Here is a 21,162-nt window from a genome sequence, read left to right as displayed (position 1 = left end):
GCAACTCATCTATGAGTATAAATAAGTATAATACAAACTTTTCCTTGACCCATAGCCTGTATTTGGTTATGATGGTGCATACAATTTTAAACTAATTAATATACTTCCTCTATAAATGTAGGATTCTTCTTGTAGTAGTAGTGTAATTGTTATTACATTTCTTCTACTACTACTATTACTACTACTACTACTACTACTACTAATAATAATAATAGTAATAATAATAATAATAGTGATAATAATAATAATAATAATAATAGTAAAAGTAATAATAACAGTATATGTACAGTTTGTCATTTCATCTTTCCACTCACGGTGTCGCTATTCGCCTGTCTATGAAACATTTCTACTCCACCCTCTCGATATAGATCAATAAAAGGCTAATGTTTCAGTTGCTGTTGGTAGTTTGGTGCAGCAGGAATAGCTGAGGAGTGCGGTCGATTTTCTTTTGACTGAACTGTAGAATACTTATTGAATTTGTAAACTACAAGAGAACCTTTTTCTGTAACACACGCGTTGCCGTGATGGCGCTCAAACGGAACTGCTTCGTTTTCTTTCTGATGTGGCAAACCGTGAATGGGGACGTGAGCTATTCCTTTCAGGAGGAAATGAAGCGCGGATCTGTTATTGGGAATATAGCGAAGGATCTTAACCTGGACTCGAGTAAACTGTCTGCTAGAAATGCCCGTGTTGATGCCACAGGGAATCGCAAGCGTTACTGTGATATCAGTCTCAGTACCGGAGATTTAATTGTTGCAGACAGGATCGACCGAGAGGGGCTTTGTGGCGAAAAGCTGTCCTGTGTCATAAAACGCGATCTTGTACTGGAGAATCCTCTGGAGCTGCATCCGTTCAGTCTTCACATTCAAGATATTAATGATAATTCCCCACAATTTAAGGAAGAATCGATTAATATAGAAATTAGAGAGTCTGCAGACAGGGGAGCTCGTTTTGTGATAGAGGAGGCCCACGATGCGGATGTAGGACAAAATTCAGTTCAACAATACAGCCTGAAGAAGAATGAACATTTCATTTTGGCTTCTAATGGAAACACAATAGAGCTTGTTCTTGATAAAGAGCTTGATCGTGAAAAACAGCAAGAGATCAATCTGCTCCTTACAGCTTTAGATGGTGGCTCTCCTCAGAGATCAGGTACTGTAGTCATACACGTCACTGTGCTGGATGCTAATGATAACGCCCCAGTGTTTAGTCAGGCCGTTTATAAAGCCCGTCTGCCTGAAAACTCTCCTTTAGACACTGTGGTGGTCACAGTGAGTGCAACTGATGCAGATGAGGGAGTCAATGGAGATGTAACCTATGAATTTGGACATGTTTCAGAAGATGTGAAGAAAGTTTTTAGTATTGACCGTAAAAATGGAAAAATAAAAGTAAATGGTGAGATTGACTTTGAAAGTGTTACAACCTATGATTTGCGCATTAAAGCTAAAGATGGTTTAGGATTATCGTCATACACAAAGGTAACACTTGATGTCACAGATGTCAATGACAACATACCTGTAATCTATGTGAAATCTCTGGCAAATCCAGTACCGGAGAATGTGTCACCTGGTACAGAGGTGGGCATCATTAATGTGCAAGATGCAGATTCTGAGAATAACCAACAGGTCCGCTGCTCCATTCAGCAAAACGCCCCTTTTAAGTTGGTTCCTTCTATTAAAAACTATTATTCTCTGGTGACCACAGGACAACTGGACCGTGAACTAGTGTCTGATTACAACATTACAATCACTGCCACTGACGAGGGCTCTCCACCTCTGTCCTCCTCTAAAACTGTTCAGTTATCTGTAGCAGACATCAACGACAACCCACCTGTGTTTGAGGAACAGTCCTACAGCGCATATGTGACTGAAAATAACAAACCTGGCTCCACTTTATGTTCCGTTACTGCTCGAGACCCCGACTGGAGACAAAACGGTACAGTGATTTATTCTCTGTTAGCTGGTGAGGTGAACGGTGCCCCGGTGTCCTCCTATCTGTCTGTTAACGGAGACACGGGGGTGATCCACGCTGTGAGGTCGTTTGATTATGAAAAGTTCAGGAGTTTTAAAGTCCACGTGATGGCCAGAGACAACGGTTCTCCTCCGCTCAGCAGCAACGTGACGGTCAGTGTCTTTATATCTGATGTGAATGACAACTCTCCTCAGATACTGTACCCGTCCCCTGAGGGCAACTCCTTCATGACCGAGCTGGTCCCCAAAGCTGCACACGGAGGCTCTCTGGTGTCCAAAGTGATAGCGGTGGACGCGGACTCCGGACAGAACGCCTGGCTGTCCTATCATATAGTCAAATCCACTGATCCGGGACTTTTCACTATTGGTCTCCACAGCGGAGAGATCAGGACACAGCGGGACATTTCTGAATCAGACAGCATGAAACAGAACCTTATTGTGTCAGTGAAAGATAACGGACAGCCCTCTCTCTGCCACCTGTTCCATGTATTTACTTATTTCTGATAACTTGGCTGAGGTGCCAGAACTGAAGGATATTTCTTATGATGAGAAGAATTCCAAACTGACCTCTTATCTGATCATCGCGCTGGTTTCTGTGTCCACCTTTTTTCTGACCTTCATCATCATCATTCTGGGTGTGAGATTTTGTCGCAGGAGAAAGCCCAGACTGTTGTTTGATGGAGCAGTTGCCATCCCCAGCGCTTATCTCCCTCCTAATTACGCTGATGTTGACGGCACAGGAACTTTACGCAGCGCTTACAATTATGACGCATATCTGACAACAGGATCTAGAACCAGTGACTTTAAGTTTGTGACATCTTACAATGACAACACACTGCCTGCTGACCAGACTCTGAGGAAAAGTCCTAGTGACTTTGCTAATGTATTTGGAGACAATGATGGTTCTCCTGAGGTAGGAACACATTTCATATCACTTAACTTGTGTTCATCATCCTGAAGAAGCCATTATTTTCTTTTGCTTTGACTCTTTTAAGTTTGATGTTCTTTTCTGTGGTGGTTCAATACTATTTTAATAGGTCCAAAAGTTCTTAAAAAGTCCTGATGTTGGCTAAGTAATTTAGATTTGAGCAATTATCGATACATTTCTTGGTGTTTCAATCTAATAAATAATTAGAATTTACCGTTTAAATATCACAACCTCTATATTTGTTCTCTTTTTTTAACCAATATGTTAGTATAAGTAGAACAATTTTCAGAGCAACTTTCATTGGTTATTTTAACCTGCCTTTGCTCCCACCCACACACCAATCGATTATGCGCGTGTGTTTGATATGTCTACTGTTAAGGCTTTGGTTGATTTTAAATGTGTTTGAGACAACTTGTCTATTTGAATCCATCTGGTCGTTTGCTTCTTGCTTTTTTATGTTCCAGTCAGGGAAAACTGCTTGTTTCTCTGTCCTTGGTGCTGAACTCAGTTTGACGCATTGATGCATTGTTAGATGTAGTTTACTTCTTTGTTTTATTATGTTGTCACTTTTTACCAGTTTGCTGATTTATTTCAGTAATTGTGCTATTACGTAGATTTTGTTGATATATTTAGGTATTTCCTGCTTATTGTTTGTATGTGAATATGTTGTATTTATTATCTGGTGTCATTGTGACTGCGTCTTCTCGATGATACTCATCAGAAGTGTGTAACTATTTACGTAGGCTATTATTGAACTCGGTGTAAGAGCAGTAAGAAGAAAATTTAGGCTCTGTGTAGCTAGTGGAGTTTAGCGTTCCTAGGTTGGTCCTATATTTGTTAAATGATCCATATGCGCGTCAGTGACAAATTCGTTATCAGTTTAATTAATTGGACACGCTGAAATGTATAAACCCTTCATGCTTTTGACAATATGACACATGCTACTCAAGTGTTTCTTTAACTTAACTGTATGTCTTTAAGGACCACATGTTTTTGTCAATTAGTACAAACTTCCATATCCAACACTGTACAAGAAAAAAGGAATATTTATCAAATACTCGCAGTCTACTTTTGACAGAGCAGGTAGCGGAAATACCAGAAATAGCAGTTTCATCCTTAACGTTTCTGTTGTATTTGATACTCTTATTCTGTTATTTAAGAAATTAAATACCAGCCGAATTTCCTTGAACTTCGCAACAACTGTTGGTCACTATCGATCTGCCTTTTAAATTATGTAAAATAAATCAAAACAAAATCCTACATCACATTGTCATAACTTAAGAAATACTCATGGTGTCAGTGTGTACCAGCTAACGAGAAGGCACGGTCATTCTCCACCCTTCTGTCTCAATGAATTTAAAGCCTCACTCTGCCATTGTATCGCTGTTGACATAAACCGCTTCGTGGAGGACTGCAACGTGATAATATTTGTTTATTGGAGGGAATCACAAGCATCGTTGATATATTTTGACCAGCTTAGTTAGAGTTTGTAACGTGGATGTGGTCTTTCTCGCATTATAATGGAATACAGTAGGTTTGCACTGCTCTGCGGCCTTGCTTTTATTTCCCTTGTCCTCCACCCCGTCAATGGAGACGTGAGCTACTCTATCCCGGAGGAGATGAAACGTGGATCTGTAATTGGAAATATCGCTAAGGATGTGGGACTTGATTCGGGCAGACTGTCTGCTCGCAAAGCTCGTATCGACACTGAGGACAACAGCGTTAAGTACTGCGGCGTAAATCTCAACACCGGAGACTTGATCGTGCAAGAAAGGATCGACAGAGAAGGGCTTTGTGGGAAAAAGGCGTCATGTGTTCTGAAACAGGAACTCGTACTGGAAAATCCACTAGAACTGCACCGTATTAGTATCCGTGTTCAAGATATTAATGATAATTCACCGCAGTTTAAAGAGGATTCACTTAAGATTGAAATTCACGAATCGGCTGTTAAGGGTGCACGTTTTCTCCTGGATGAGGCGCACGATGCAGATATAGGAGAAAATGCTGTTCAGGGCTACTCACTTCAGCAGAATGATAATTTCAAATTAAACGTAAACACAAAAGCAGGTGGACGAAAATATTGCGAATTAGTTTTAGACAAAGAATTAGACAGAGAGGACAAACAAGAGATTACGTTATTGCTTACAGCTTTAGATGGTGGCTCTCCTCAGAGATCAGGTACTGTAGTCATACACGTCACTGTGCTGGATGCTAATGATAATGTGCCAGTGTTTAGTGAGTCTGTCTATCAAGCAAGTCTGCCTGAAAACTCTCCTCTGGATACATTGGTGATCACAGTGAGTGCAACTGATGCAGATGAGGGAATGTATGGTGAAGTTACTTACGGATTCGACCATGTTTCAAATGAAAATCAAATGTTCTCTCTGAACCCCAAAACAGGAGAAGTTACAGTTGTTGGATCTATTGATTATGAAAAAGAATCGTCATATGAAATGCAGATCAGCGCTAAAGATGGTCTGGGATTGGCGTCACATGCAACTTTAATAATTGAGATTACTGATAAGAATGATAATGCTCCAGTTATATATCTAAAATCATTGTCTAATCCCATACCAGAGGACACCCCACCTGGTACAGAGGTGGGCATCATTAATGTACAGGATAGAGACTCTGAGACTAACAAACAGGTCCGCTGCTCCATTCAGCAAAACGTCCCTTTTAAGTTGGTTCCTTCTATTAAAAACTATTATTCTCTGGTGACCACAGGACAACTGGACCGTGAACTAGTGTCTGATTACAACATTACAATCACTGCCACTGACGAGGGCTCTCCACCTCTGTCCTCCTCTAAAACTGTTCAGTTATCTGTAGCAGACATCAACGACAACCCACCTGTGTTTGACGAACAGTCCTACAGCGCATATGTGACTGAAAATAACAAACCTGGCTCCACTTTATGTTCCGTTACTGCTCGAGACCCCGACTGGAGACAAAACGGTACAGTGATTTATTCTCTGTTAGCTGGTGAGGTGAACGGTGCCCCGGTGTCCTCCTATCTGTCTGTTAACGGAGACACGGGGGTGATCCACGCTGTGAGGTCGTTTGATTATGAACAGTTCAGGAGTTTTAAAGTCCACGTGATGGCCAGAGACAATGGTTCTCCTCCGCTCAGCAGCAACGTGACCGTCAGTGTCTTTATATCTGATGTGAATGACAACTCTCCTCAGATACTGTACCCCGCCCCGGAGGGCAACTCGTTCATGACCGAGCTGGTCCCCAAAGCTGCACACGGAGGCTCTCTGGTGTCCAAAGTGATAGCGGTGGACGCGGACTCCGGACAGAACGCCTGGCTGTCCTATCATATAGTCAAATCCACTGATCCGGGACTTTTCACTATTGGTCTCCACAGCGGAGAGATCAGGACACAGCGGGACATTTCTGAATCAGACAGCATGAAACAGAACCTTATTGTGTCAGTGAAAGATAACGGACAGCCCTCTCTCTCTGCCACCTGTTCCATGTATTTACTTATTTCTGATAACTTGGCTGAGGTGCCAGAACTGAAGGATATTTCTTATGATGAGAAGAATTCCAAACTGACCTCTTATCTGATCATCGCGCTGGTGTCTGTGTCCACCTTTTTTCTGACCTTCATCATCATCATCCTGGGTGTGAGGTTTTGTCGCAAGAGAAAGCCCAGACTGTTGTTTGATGGAGCAGTTGCCATCCCCAGCGCTTATCTCCCTCCTAATTACGCAGATGTTGACGGCACAGGAACTTTACGCAGCGCTTACAATTATGACGCATACCTGACAACAGGATCTAGAACCAGTGACTTTAAGTTCGTGACATCTTACAATGACAACACACTGCCAGCTGACCAGACTCTGAGGAAAAGTCCAAGTGACTTTGCTGACGTATTTGGAGACAGTGATGGTTCTCCTGAGGTAGGAACACATTTCATGTCACTGAACTTGTGTTCATCATCCTGAAGAAGCCATTTTGTTCTTTTCTTTGACCCTTTTCAGTTTGATGTTCTTTCTGTGGTGGTTCAATAATCTTTTAATAGTTTCAAAAGTTGTTAAAAAGTCCTGATTTTGACTAAGTAATTTAGATTTAAGCTATCATCGATACAGTTGTTGGTGTTTCAATCTAATAAAATAATTAGAATTTACCGTTTAAATATCACAACCTTCACATTTGTTCTCATTGTTCTCACCAATATGTTAGTATAAGTAGAACAATTTTTAGAGCAACTTTCATTGGTCATTTTAACCTTCCTTTGCTCCCACCCACACACCAATCGATTATGCGCTGTGTTTGATATGTCTACTGTTAAGGCTTTGGTTGATTTTAAAAGTGTAGACAAATAGACAACTTGTCTATTTGAATCCATCTCGTCGTTTGCTTGTTCTCTTTTATGTTCCAGTGACGGAAAACTGCTTGTTTCTCTGTCCTTGGTGCTGAACTCAGTTTGACTTATTGATGCATTGTTAGAGATAGTTTACTTCTTTGTTTTATGATGTTGCAGTTTGCGGATTTGTTTCAATAATTTAAGTATTACTTAGATTTTGTGGAAATATTTAGGTATTTCCTGCTCATTGTTTGCATTTGAATATGTCGTCTCTATTATCTGGTGTCATTCTGACTGCGTCTTCTCGATAATACTGTCCAGAAGTGTGTCACCATTAACATAGCCTATAAATAAACTCGTTACGAGAGCACAGAGACGAATTTGACCCTCTGTGTTTATTCTGTGTAGCTAGTGGAGTTTCGCGTTCCTAGTTTTACCCTCTATATGTTAAATCATGTACTGTATTTGTGCGTCAGTGAAAAATCTGTAGTCGCTTAAATTAATATGACACGCAGGCTTTTATAAACCCTTCATGCTTTTGACAAAATGACACATGCAATTCAAGTGTTTCTTTAACTTTAATGTATGTCTTTAAAGACCACATGATGTTGCCCATTAGTACAAACTTCCATAACCAACACTGTACAAGAAAAAAGGAATATATCAACTACTCGCAGTCTAGTTTTGACAGAGCAGGTAGCAGAAATACCAGACATAGTACTTTTATCCTTACAGTTTCTCTTGTATTTGATACTCTTATTCTGTTATTTAGGAAATTAAATACCAGCCCAATGTCCTTGAACTTTGCCACAACTGTTGGTCACTATCGATCTGCCTTTTAAATTATGTAAAATAAATAAAAACAAAATCCTACATCACCTTGTCATAACTTAAGAAATACTCATGGTGTCAGTGTGTACCAGCTAACGAGAAGGCACGGTCATTCTCCACCCTTCTTTCTCAATGAATTTAAAGCCTCACTCTGCCATTGTATCGCTGTTGACATAAACCGCTTCGTGGAGGACAGCAACGTGTTCATATTTGTTAATTGGAGGGAATCACGAAAGCATCGTTGATATATTTTGACCAGCTTAGAGTTTGTAACGTGGATGTGGTCTTTCTCGCATTATAATGGGATACAGTAGGTTTGCGCTGCTCTGCGGCCTTGCTTTTATTTCCCTTGTCCTCCAGCCCGTCTATGGAGACGTGACCTACTCTATCCCGGAGGAGATGAAACGTGGATCTGTAATTGGAAATATCGCTAAGGATGTGGGACTTGATTCGGGCAGACTGTCTGCTCGCAAGGCTCGTATCGACACTGAGGACAACAGCGTTAAGTACTGTGGCGTAAATCTCAACACCGGAGACTTGATCGTGCAAGAGAGGATCGACAGAGAAGGGCTTTGTGGGAAAAAGGCGTCATGTGTTCTGAAACAGGAACTCGTACTGGAAAATCCACTAGAATTGCACCGTATTAGTATCCGCGTTCAAGATATTAATGATAATTCACCGCAGTTTAAAGAGGATTCACTTAAATTTGAAATTCGGGAATCGGCTGTTAAGGGTGCACGTTTTCTCCTGGATGAAGCGCACGATGCAGATATAGGAGAAAATGCTGTTCAGGGCTACTCGCTTCAGCAGAATGATAATTTCAAATTAAACGTAAACACAAAAGCAGGTGGACGAAAATACGGTGAATTAGTTTTAGACAAAGAATTAGACAGAGAGGACAAACAAGAGATTATGTTATTGCTTAACGCATTTGATGGTGGCTCTCCTCAGAGATCAGGTACTGTAGTCATACACGTCACTGTACTGGATGCTAATGATAATGTACCAGGGTTTAGTCAGTCTATCTATAAAGCAAGTCTGCCTGAAAACTCTCTTCTGGATACATTGGTGATCACAGTGAGTGCAACTGATGCAGACGAGGGAGTGAATGGTGAAATTACTTACGGATTTGACCATGTTTCAGATGAAAATCAAATGTTCTCTCTGAACCCTAAAACAGGAGAAGTTAAAGTGGCCGGGTCTATTGATTATGAAAAAGAATCGTCATATGAAATTCAGATCAGTGCTAAAGATGGTCTTGGATTGGCGTCATATGCAACTTTAATAATTGAAATTACAGACATAAATGATAATGCTCCAGTTATATATCTGAAATCACTGTCTAACCTTATACCTGAGAATGTATCACCTGGTACAGAGGTGGGCATCATTAATGTACAGGATAGAGACTCTGAGACTAACAGACAGGTCCGCTGCTCCATTCAGCAAAACGTCCCTTTTAAGTTGGTTCCTTCTATTAAAAACTATTATTCTCTGGTGACCACAGGACAACTGGACCGTGAACTAGTGTCTGATTACAACATTACAATCACTGCCACTGACGAGGGCTCTCCACCTCTGTCCTCCTCTAAAACTGTTCAGTTATCTGTAGCAGACATCAACGACAACCCACCTGTGTTTGAGGAACAGTCCTACAGCGCATATGTGACTGAAAATAACAAACCTGGCTCCACTTTATGTTCCGTTACTGCTCGAGACCCCGACTGGAGACAAAACGGTACAGTGATTTATTCTCTGTTAGCTGGTGAGGTGAACGGTGCCCCGGCGTCTTCCTATCTGTCTGTCAACGGAGACACGGGGGTGATCCACGCTGTGAGGTCGTTTGATTATGAACAGTTCAGGAGTTTTAAAGTCCACCTGATGGCCAGAGACAATGGTTCTCCTCCGCTCAGCAGCAACGTGACCGTCAGTGTCTTCATATCTGATGTGAATGACAACTCTCCTCAGATACTGTACCCCGCCCCTGAGGGCAACTCGTTCATGACCGAGCTGGTCCCCAAAGCTGCACACGGAGGCTCTCTGGTGTCCAAAGTGATAGCGGTGGACGCGGACTCCGGACAGAACGCCTGGCTGTCCTATCATATAGTCAAATCCACTGATCAGGGACTTTTCACTATTGGTCTCCACAGTGGAGAGATCAGGACACAGCGGGACATTTCCGAATCAGACAGCATGAAACAGAACCTTATTGTGTCAGTGAAAGATAACGGACAGCCCTCTCTCTCTGCCACTTGCTCCATGTATTTACTTATTTCTGATAACTTGGCTGAGGTGCCAGAACTGAAGGATATTTCTTATGATGAGAAGAATTCCAAATTGACCTCTTATCTGATCATCGCGCTGGTGTCTGTGTCCACCTTTTTTCTGACCTTCATCATCATCATCATCCTGGGTGTGAGGTTTTGTCGCAGGAGAAAGCCCAGACTGTTGTTTGATGGAGCAGTTGCCATCCCCAGCGCTTATCTCCCTCCTAATTATGCAGATGTTGACGGCACAGGAACTTTACGCAGCGCCTACAATTATGACGCATATCTGACAACAGGATCTAGAACCAGTGACTTTAAGTTCGTGACATCTTACAATGACAACACACTGCCTGCTGACCAGACTCTGAGGAAAAGTCCAAGTGACTTTGCTGACTTTGGAGATTGTGATGGTTCTCCTCAGGTAGGAACACATTTCATATCACTGAACTTGTGTTCATCATCCTGAAGAAGCCATTTTTTTCCCCCATTTGACTCTTTTCAGTGTGATGTTCTTTTTTATGGTGGTTATATACTCTTTTAATAGGTCCAACGGTTGTTAAGAAGTTCTGATGTCGGCTTAAGTGTTGAGATTTAAAATATTCTTGATACAGTTGTTGGTGATTTAATCTCAAATTAGAATTTACTGTTTAGATATCACAATCTTTACATTTGCCCTCTTTATCTCACCAATATGTCCGTATAAGTCGAACAACTTTCAATGCATCTTTCATTGGTCGTTTTAACCTACTTTTGCCCACCCATAATATTTGATTATACGCGTGTGTTTTATATGTCTACAGTTAAGGCTTTGGTTGATTTTTCATTGTGTTTGAGAGAACTTGTTTATTTAGAGTCTCTTTGAATCCATCTGGTTGCTTGTTGCTTTTTTATTTTCCAGTAAGGGAAAACTGCTTGTTTCTCTGTCCTTGGTGCTGAACTCAGTTTGACGTATTGTTGCATTGTTAGAGATAGTTTACTTCTTTGTTTTATGATGTTGTCACGTTTTACCAGTTTGCCGATTTATTTTAGCGATTGTACTATTATGTACATTGTGTTGATATATTTAGGTATTTCTTGCTTAATGTTTGCATGTGAATATATCGTCTCTGTTATCTGGTGTGTTTGTGACTGTGTATTCTCAATGATACTGTACCTGTACCTGACAACAGGATCTAGAACCAGTGACTTTAAGTTTGTGACTTCTTAAAAAGACAACACACTTCCTGCTGAGCAGACTCTGAGGAGAAGTCTAACATGCTTTGTTGATGCATTTGGAGATTCTGAAGTCTCTCCAGATGTATGAAAAACTGAAAAATAGTGTTATGTTTTCTACTAAAGTCACAGTGTGAATGTTTCATAATACGTTTAATTGCAGTACAAGAAGACTTCACCTTCTCTTTCTTTTTTCCCCTTTCTTTTTCGTAATAATGAGATGCAATTGAAGAAGTGGTTGCGTAAACATATTTCTTCATTGCCCATGCATGGATCTAGCCTCCTCAATATGTGTTTAATAAATCTTGTATAGGGGTTTATGATGATCTAGCAGTTTACTCATGAGGAAGCCATATAAGATGATCACGGTATGGAAACTGCTTCCTACAAGACATATATGTTTTTCATTGTGGAAAAAGATATTTTTCACAATCATGGCAAAATCTAAGCAGAAGACATAGATTTATGTTGAATCAAAAACGTCAAATACAGCGTTCAGAACGCTTTGAGTGGTTGTGGGGGTTTCTAAATTGGACCTTTTGAGTCTTAAGAAATAATGGTTCTATTGTGGTTTATGTTACTTCTAATAGGATTGAGAGAGAATTTTGCCTTCTCAAACATAAATATATTGTCTCACCTATTCATATCTATCTATCTATGGTTGCATGGAATGGTTCTTTACAGGACATTCACTTTGTTTGGGTTTGATCATGCCTTTGCACTTTTCAGTAGATATATTTTGTTTGGATTCAACAGTCGCTGTCTTTGCATCTCAATAAAGTGTAAGAATGAATTTTATTCAAATATTTATCCTGTGCATGATTATATCATAGGTTTTATTTGTTAGAGACTTACTTTACAATGGCTGAATGATAATATTTCAGGGGCAGACGTGGCATATTACATTGTATTGGAAACCAACTTCGTTGTTTCAAATTAATGACTGCAACTCATCTATGAGTATAAATAAGTATAATACAAACTTTTCCTTGACCCATAGCCTGTATTAGGTTATGATGGTGCATACAATTTTAAACTGATTAATATACTTCCTCTATAAATGTAGGATTCTTCTTGTAGTAGTAGTGTAATTGTTATTACATTTCTTCTACTACTACTGCTAATAATAATAATAATAATAATAATAATAATAATAATAATAATAGTAAAAGTAATAATAACAGTATATGTACAGTTTGTCATTTCATCTTTCCACTCACGGTGTCGCTATTCGCCTGTCTATGTGAAACATTTCTACTCCACCCTCTCGATATAGATCAATAAAATGCTAATGTTTCAGTTGCTGTTGGTAGTTTGGTGCAGCAGGAATAGCTGAGGAGTGCGGTCGATTTTCTTTTGACTGAACTGTAGAATACTTATTGAATTTGTAAACTACAAGAGAACCTTTTTCTGTAACACACGCGTTGCCGTGATGGCGCTCAAACGGAACTGCTTCGTTTTCTTTCTGATGTGGCAAACCGTGAATGGGGACGTGAGCTATTCCTTTCAGGAGGAAATGAAGCGCGGATCTGTTATTGGGAATATAGCGAAGGATCTTAACCTGGACTCGAGTAAACTGTCTGCTAGAAATGCCCGTGTTGATGCCACAGGGAATCGCAAGCGTTACTGTGATATCAGTCTCAGTACCGGAGATTTAATTGTTGCAGACAGGATCGACCGAGAGGGGCTTTGTGGCGAAAAGCTGTCCTGTGTCATAAAACGCGATCTTGTACTGGAAAATCCTCTGGAGCTGCATCCGTTCAGTCTTCACATTCAAGATATTAATGATAATTCCCCACAATTTAAGGAAGAATCGATTAATATAGAAATTCAAGAGTCTGCAGTCAGGGGAGCTCGTTTTGTGATAGAGGAGGCCCACGATGCGGATGTAGGACAAAATTCAGTTCAACAATACAGCCTGAAGAAGAATGAACATTTCATTTTGGCTTCTAATGGAAACACAATAGAGCTTGTTCTTGATAAAGAGCTTGATCGTGAAAAACAGCAAGAGATCAATCTGCTCCTTACAGCTTTAGATGGTGGCTCTCCTCAGAGATCAGGTACTGTAGTCATACACGTCACTGTGCTGGATGCTAATGATAACGCCCCAGTGTTTAGTCAGGCCGTTTATAAAGCCCGTCTGCCTGAAAACTCTCCTTTAGACACTGTGGTGGTCACAGTGAGTGCAACTGATGCAGATGAGGGAGTCAATGGAGATGTAACCTATGAATTTGGACATGTTTCAGAAGATGTGAAGAAAGTTTTTAGTATTGACCGTAAAAATGGAAAAATAAAAGTAAATGGTGAGATTGACTTTGAAAGTGTTACAACCTATGATTTGCGCATTAAAGCTAAAGATGGTTTAGGATTATCGTCATACACAAAGGTAGTAGTTGATGTCACCGATGTCAATGACAACATACCTGTAATCTATGTGAAATCTCTGGCAAATCCAGTACCGGAGGATGTGTCACCTGGTACAGAGGTGGGCATCATTAATGTGCAAGATGCAGATTCTGAGAATAACCAACAGGTCCGCTGCTCCATTCAGCAAAACGTTCCTTTTAAGTTGGTTCCTTCTATTAAAAACTATTATTCTCTGGTGACCACAGGACAACTGGACCGTGAACTAGTGTCTGATTACAACATTACAATCACTGCCACTGACGAGGGCTCTCCACCTCTGTCCTCCTCTAAAACTGTTCAGTTATCTTTAGCAGACATCAACGACAACCCACCTGTGTTTGAGGAACAGACCTACAGCGCATATGTGACTGAAAATAACAAACCTGGCTCCACTTTATGTTCCGTTACTGCTCGAGACCCCGACTGGAGACAAAACGGTACAGTGATTTATTCTCTGTTAGCTGGTGAGGTGAACGGTGCCCCTGTGTCCTCCTATCTGTCTGTTAACGGAGACACGGGGGTGATCCACGCTGTGAGGTCGTTTGATTATGAACAGTTCAGGAGTTTTAAAGTCCACGTGATGGCCAGAGACAACGGTTCTCCTCCACTCAGCAGCAACGTGACCGTCAGTGTCTTTATATCTGATGTGAATGACAACTCTCCTCAGATACTGTACCCCGCCCCGGAGGGCAACTCGTTCATGACCGAGCTGGTCCCCAAAGCTGCACACGGAGGCTCTCTGGTGTCCAAAGTGATAGCAGTGGACGCGGACTCCGGACAGAACGCCTGGCTGTCCTATCATATAGTCAAATCCACTGATCCGGGACTTTTCACTATTGGTCTCCACAGCGGAGAGATCAGGACACAGCGGGACATTTCTGAATCAGACAGCATGAAACAGAACCTTATTGTGTCAGTGAAAGATAACGGACAGCCCTCTCTCTCTGCCACTTGCTCCATGTATTTACTTATTTCTGATAACTTGGCTGAGGTGCCAGAACTGAAGGATATTTCTTATGATGAGAAGAATTCCAAACTGACCTCTTATCTGATCATCGCGCTGGTTTCTGTGTCCACCTTTTTCTGACCTTCATCATCATCATTCTGGGTGTGAGGTTTTGTCGCAGGAGAAAGCCCAGGCTGTTGTTTGATGGAGCAGTTGCCATCCCCAGCGCTTATCTTCCTCCTAATTACGCAGATGTTGACGGCACAGGAACTTTACGCAGCGCTTACAATTATGACGCATACCTGACAACAGGATCTAGAACCAGTGACTTTAAGTTTGTGACATCTTACAATGACAACACACTGCCTGCTGAGCAGACTCTGAGGAAAAGTCCAAGTGACTTTGCTGATGTATTTGGAGACAGTGATGGTTCTCCTGAGGTAGGAACACATTTCATGTCACTGAACTTGTGTTCATCATCCTGAAGAATCCATTATTTTATTTTGCTTTGACTCTTTTTAATTTCATTATTCTTTTCAGTGGTGGTTAAATACTCTTTTAATAGTTCCAAAAGTTGTTAAGAAATCCTGATTTTGGCTAAATAATTCAGATTTAAGCTATTATCGATACAGCTGTTGGTGGTTTAATCTCACGTTAGAATTTACCGTTTAAATATCCCAACTTTTACATTTGTTCTTTTTTTTCTAACCAATTAGTACGTGTAAGTCGAAGAGTTTTCATTTAATCAATTATTGGTCGTTTTAACCTGCCTTTTGCCCACACACATCGATTATGTGTTTGTGTTTGATATGTGTACTGTTAAGGCTTTGGTTGATTTTAAATTGTAGAGACAACTTGTCTATTTGAATCCATCTGGTCGTTCGCTTCTTGCTTTTTTATCTTCCACTCAGGGAAAACTGCTTGTTTCTCTGTCCTTGGTGCTGAACTCAGTTTGACGTATTGATGCATTGTTGGAGATAGTTTACTTCTTTGTTTTCTGATGTTGTCAGTTTTTACCGGTTTGCTGGTTTGTTTCAGTAATTGTACTTTTAATTAGATTTTGTTTATATATTCAGGTATTTCCTGCTTATTGTTTGTATGTGAATATGTCGTCTTTATTATCTGGTGTCATTGTGACTGCGTCTTCTCGATGATACTCATCAGAAGTGTGTAACTATTTACATAGGCTATAATTGAACTCGGTATGAGAGCAGCAGGAAGATTTTGACCCCCTGTGTTTATTCTGTGTAGCTAATGGAGTTTTGCGTTCCTAGGTTGGTCCTTTATATGTTAAATTATCTATATGTGCGTCAGTGACACATTCGTACACCTCATGCTTTTGACAAAATGAAACATTCTACTCAAGTGTTTTTTAACTTTAATGTATGTCTTTAAAGACCACATGTTGTTGTCAATTAGTACAAACTTCCATAACCAACACTGTTCAAAAAAAAAAAGAATATATATCAACTACTCGCAGTCTAGCTTTGACAGAGCAGGTAGCAGAAATACCACAAATAGTAGTTTTACCCTTAAAGTTTCTGTTGTATTTGATACTCTTATTCTGTTATTTAACCCTTGTGTAATGTTCATATTGTTGTTACTCAGCCAGTGTTTGTGGGTCTGATGGACCCGTTGCATTTTGTGGCTTTTAATGCCTCACAATCAAACACTTTTATGTTAAAATACTGAACAGATGTTTACCTTATCCCAATTACAAGCAGTATAAACAATAAATATGGTTAATATTTGCCCTTTACCTTTGTTAGGTCACATTGCAACATTGTTTGTCAACACTGTCTGCTCTCATTTTCTCGCACATTTGACCCTCTGATGTTCTGTGTACCTACACTCTGTCCTCCTCCTGTCTAGGCCTGCTGTGTGTGTGTGTGTGTGTGTGTGTGTGTGTGTGTGTGTGTGTGTGTGTGTGTGTGGGTGTGTGTGTGGGTGTGTGGGTGGGTGTGTGGGTGTGTGGGTGGGTGTGTGTGGTACACAGAACATCAATTTCCACACTTCTATTAGCCCCGGGTCCAGTGGACCCGGACATCTTATATGTAATAGAAATGTGTAGGGGGGGTGTATGGTGTGTGGTCATTAAATATGTATTCTGATATATGTTCTTCACAGAAAATGAGCCAAAGTCAGTGAGTCTCAGTTTGAAAAATTAATTAATTGTATCATTTTTCTTTTAATAAAAAATGAAAACGGGTCCCACAGACCCGAACACCACACAAGGGTTAAGAAATTAAATACCAGCCGATTTTCCTTGAACTTTGCAACAACTGTTGGTCACTATCGATCTGCCTTTTAAATGATGTAAAATAAATAAAAACAAAATCCTACATCACCTTGTCATAACTTAAAAAATACTCATGGTGTCAGTGTGTACCAGCTAACGAGAAGGCACGGTCATTCTCCACCCTTCTGTCTCAATGAATTTAAAGCCTCACTCTGCCATTGTATCGCTGTTGACATAAACCGCTTCGTGGAGGACTGCAACGTGTTCATATTTGTTAATTGGAGGGAATCACGAAAGCATCGTTGATATATTTTGACCAGTTTAGAGTTTGTAACGTTGATGTGGTCTTTCTCGAATTATAATGGGATACAGTAGGTTTTCGCTTCTATGCGGCCTTGTTTTTATTTCTCGTGTCCTCCAGCCCGTCAATGGAGACGTGAGCTACTCTATCCCGGAGGAGATGAAACGTGGATCTGTAATTGGAAATATCGCTAAGGATCTGGGACTTGATTCGGGCAGACTGTCTGCTCGCAAAGCTCGTATCGACACTGAGGACAACAATGTTCACTACAGCGGTGTTAATCTCAAAACCGGAGACTTGATCATACAAGACAGGATCGACAGAGAAGGGCTTTGTGGGAAAAAGGCGTCATGTGTTCTGAAACAGGAACTCGTACTGGAAAATCCACTAGAACTGCACCGTATTAGTATCCGCGTTCAAGATATTAATGATAATTCACCGCAGTTTAAAGAGGATTCACTTAATTTTGAAATCCGGGAATCAGCTGCTAAGGGTGCACATTTCCTTCTTGGAGAGGCACATGACGGAGACATCGGAGAAAATTCTGTTCAGGGCTACTCACTTCAGCAGAATGACAATTTCAAATTAAACGTAAACACAAAAGCAGGTGGACGAAAATATTGCGAATTAGTTTTAGACAAAGAATTAGACAGAGAGGACAAACAAGAGATTATGTTGTTACTTACCGCATTTGATGGTGGCTCTCCTCAGAGATCAGGTACTGTAGTCATACACGTCACTGTACTGGATGCTAATGATAATGTACCAGTGTTTAGTGAGTCTGTCTATAAAGCAAGTCTGCCTGAAAACTCTCCTCTGGAAACATTGGTGATCTCAGTGAGTGCAACTGATGCAGACGAGGGATTACATAGCGAAATTACCTATGGATTTGATCATGTTACAGATGAAAATAGCAACGTTTTTTTCTTAGATTCTAAATCGGGAGAGGTGCGAGTAGCTGGAGCTATTGATTATGAGAAAGTTTCATCCTATGAAATGCAAATAAGTGCAAAAGATGGTTTGGGATTAGTTTCATACGCAACTTTAATAATTGAGATTACCGATATAAATGACAATGCTCCAGTTATATATCTGAAATCACTGTCTAACCCCATACCTGAGAATGTATCACCTGGTACAGAAGTGGGCATCATTAATGTACAGGATAGAGACTCTGAGACTAACAAACAGGTCCGCTGCTCCATTCAGCAAAACGTTCCTTTTAAGTTGGTTCCTTCTATTAAAAACTATTATTCTCTGGTGACCACAGGACAACTGGACCGTGAACTAGTGTCTGATTACAACATTACAATCACTGCCACTGACGAGGGCTCTCCACCTCTGTCCTCCTCTAAAACTGTTCAGTTATCTGTAGCAGACATCAACGACAACCCACCTGTGTTTGACGAACAGTCCTACAGCGCATATGTGACTGAAAATAACAAACCTGGCTCCACTTTATGTTCCGTTACTGCTCGAGACCCCGACTGGAGACAAAACGGTACAGTGATTTATTCTCTGTTAGCTGGTGAGGTGAACGATGCCCCGGTGTCCTCCTATCTGTCTGTTAACGGAGACACGGGGGTGATCCACGCTGTGAGGTCGTTTGATTATGAAAAGTTCAGGAGTTTTAAAGTCCACGTGATGGCCAGAGACAACGGTTCTCCCCCGCTCAGCAGCAACGTGACCGTCAGTGTCTTTATATCTGATGTGAATGACAACTCTCCTCAGATACTGTACCCCGCCCCGGAGGGCAACTCGTTCATGACCGAGCTGGTCCCCAAAGCTGCCCACGGAGGCTCTCTGGTGTCCAAAGTGATAGCGGTGGACGCGGACTCCGGACAGAACGCCTGGCTGTCCTATCATATAGTCAAATCCACTGATCCGGGACTTTTCACTATTGGTCTCCACAGCGGAGAGATCAGGACACAGCGGGACATTTCTGAATCAGACAGCATGAAACAGAACCTTATTGTGTCAGTGAAAGATAACGGACAGCCCTCTCTCTCTGCCACCTGTTCCATGTATTTACTTATTTCTGATAACTTGGCTGAGGTGCCAGAACTGAAGGATATTTCTTATGATGAGAAGAATTCCAAACTGACCTCTTATCTGATCATCGCGCTGGTTTCTGTGTCCACCTTTTTTCTGACCTTCATCATCATCATTCTGGGTGTGAGGTTTTGTCGCAGGAGAAAGCCCAGACTGTTGTTTGATGGAGCAGTTGCCATCCCCAGCGCTTATCTTCCTCCTAATTACGCAGATGTTGACGGCACAGGAACTTTACGCAGCGCTTACAATTATGACGCATATCTGACAACAGGATCTAGAACCAGTGACTTTAAGTTCGTGACATCTTACAATGACAACACACTGCCTGCTGACCAGACTCTGAGGAAAAGTCCAAGTGACTTTGCTGACGTATTTGGAGACAGTGATGGTTCTCCTGAGGTAGGAACACATTTCATGTCACTGAACTTGTGTTCATCATCCTGAAGAAGCCATTTTGTTCTTTTCTTTGACCCTTTTCAGTTTGATGTTCTTTCTGTGGTGGTTCAATAATCTTTTAATAGTTTCAAAAGTTGTTAAAAAGTCCTGATTTTGGCTAAGTAATTTAGATTTAAGCTATTATCGATACAGTTGTTTGTGTTTCAATCTAATAAAATAATTAGAATTTACCGTTTAAATATCACAACCTTTACATTTGTTCTCATTGTTCTCACCAATATGTTAGTATAAGTCGAACAATTTTCAGAGCAACTTTCATTGGTTATTTTAACCTGCCTTTGCTCCTACCCACACACCAATCGATTATGCGCTGTGTTTGATATGTCTACTGTTAAGGCTTTGGTTGATTTTAAAAGTGTAGACAAATAGACAACTTGTCTATTTGAATCCATCTCGTCGTTTGGTTGTTCTCTTTTATGTTCCAGTGACGGAAAACTGCTTGTTTCTCTGTCCTTGGTGCTGAACTCAGTTTGACGTATTGATGCATTGTTAGAGATAGTTTACTTCTTTGTTTTATGATGTTGCAGTTTGCTCATATGTTTCAATAATTTAAGTATTACTTAGATTTTGTGGAAATATTTAGGTATTTCCTGCTCATTGTTTGCATTTGAATATGTCGTCTCTATTATCTGGTGTCATTCTGACTGCGTCTTCTCGATAATACTGTCCAGAAGTGTGTCACCATTAACATAGCCTATAAATAAACTCGTTACGAGAGCACAGAGACGAATTTGACCCTCTGTGTTTATTCTGTGTAGCTAGTGGAGTTTCGCGTTCCTAGTTTTACCCTCTATATGTTAAATCATGTACTGTATTGTGCGTCAGTGAAAAATCTGTAGTCGCTTAAATTAATATGACACGCAGGCTTTAATAAACCCTTCATGCTTTTGACAAAATGACACATGCAACTCAAGTGTTTCTTTAACTTTAATGTATGTCTTTAAAGACCACATGATGTTGCCCATTAGTACAAACTTCCATAACCAACACTGTACAAGAAAAAAGGAATATATCAACTACTCGCAGTCTAGTTTTGACAGAGCAGGTAGCGGAAATACCAGACATAGTACTTTTATCCTTACAGTTTCTCTTGTATTTGATACTCTTATTCTGTTACTTAGGAAATTAAATACCAGCCCAATGTCCTTGAACTTTGCCACAACTGTTGGTCACTATCGATCTGCCTTTTAAATTATGTAAAATAAATAAAACAAAATCCTACATCACCTTGTCATAACT

The 21,162-nt window shown here is 40.6% G+C and overlaps 2 protein-coding genes across 2 annotated transcripts; both read left to right on the top strand.

Moving 5' to 3' along the window:
* Nucleotides 1-376: 376 nt before the first annotated feature.
* LOC127375116 (protocadherin gamma-A12-like) lies at nucleotides 377-10,249 on the top strand (the record flags this gene model as incomplete). The annotated part of the gene is made up of 2 exons (XM_051420952.1): nucleotides 377-1,625; nucleotides 9,473-10,249. Coding segments are annotated over exons 1-2 (1,878 nt in total), but the record flags the coding sequence as incomplete, so codon positions are not given.
* LOC127374247 (protocadherin gamma-A11-like) lies at nucleotides 4,270-7,763 on the top strand. Its single transcript, XM_051419397.1, has one exon. It carries the CDS (start codon nucleotides 4,419-4,421, stop codon nucleotides 6,849-6,851), a length of 2,433 nt encoding a protein of 810 aa, XP_051275357.1. The 5' UTR covers nucleotides 4,270-4,418; the 3' UTR covers nucleotides 6,852-7,763.
* Nucleotides 10,250-21,162: the final 10,913 nt, after the last annotated feature.

This window comes from Dicentrarchus labrax, unplaced genomic scaffold, assembly GCF_905237075.1.
Source record: "Dicentrarchus labrax unplaced genomic scaffold, dlabrax2021, whole genome shotgun sequence".
Taxonomy (NCBI): Eukaryota; Metazoa; Chordata; class Actinopteri; family Moronidae; genus Dicentrarchus; species Dicentrarchus labrax.
This window is presented reverse-complemented; position numbering and strand designations above follow the sequence as displayed.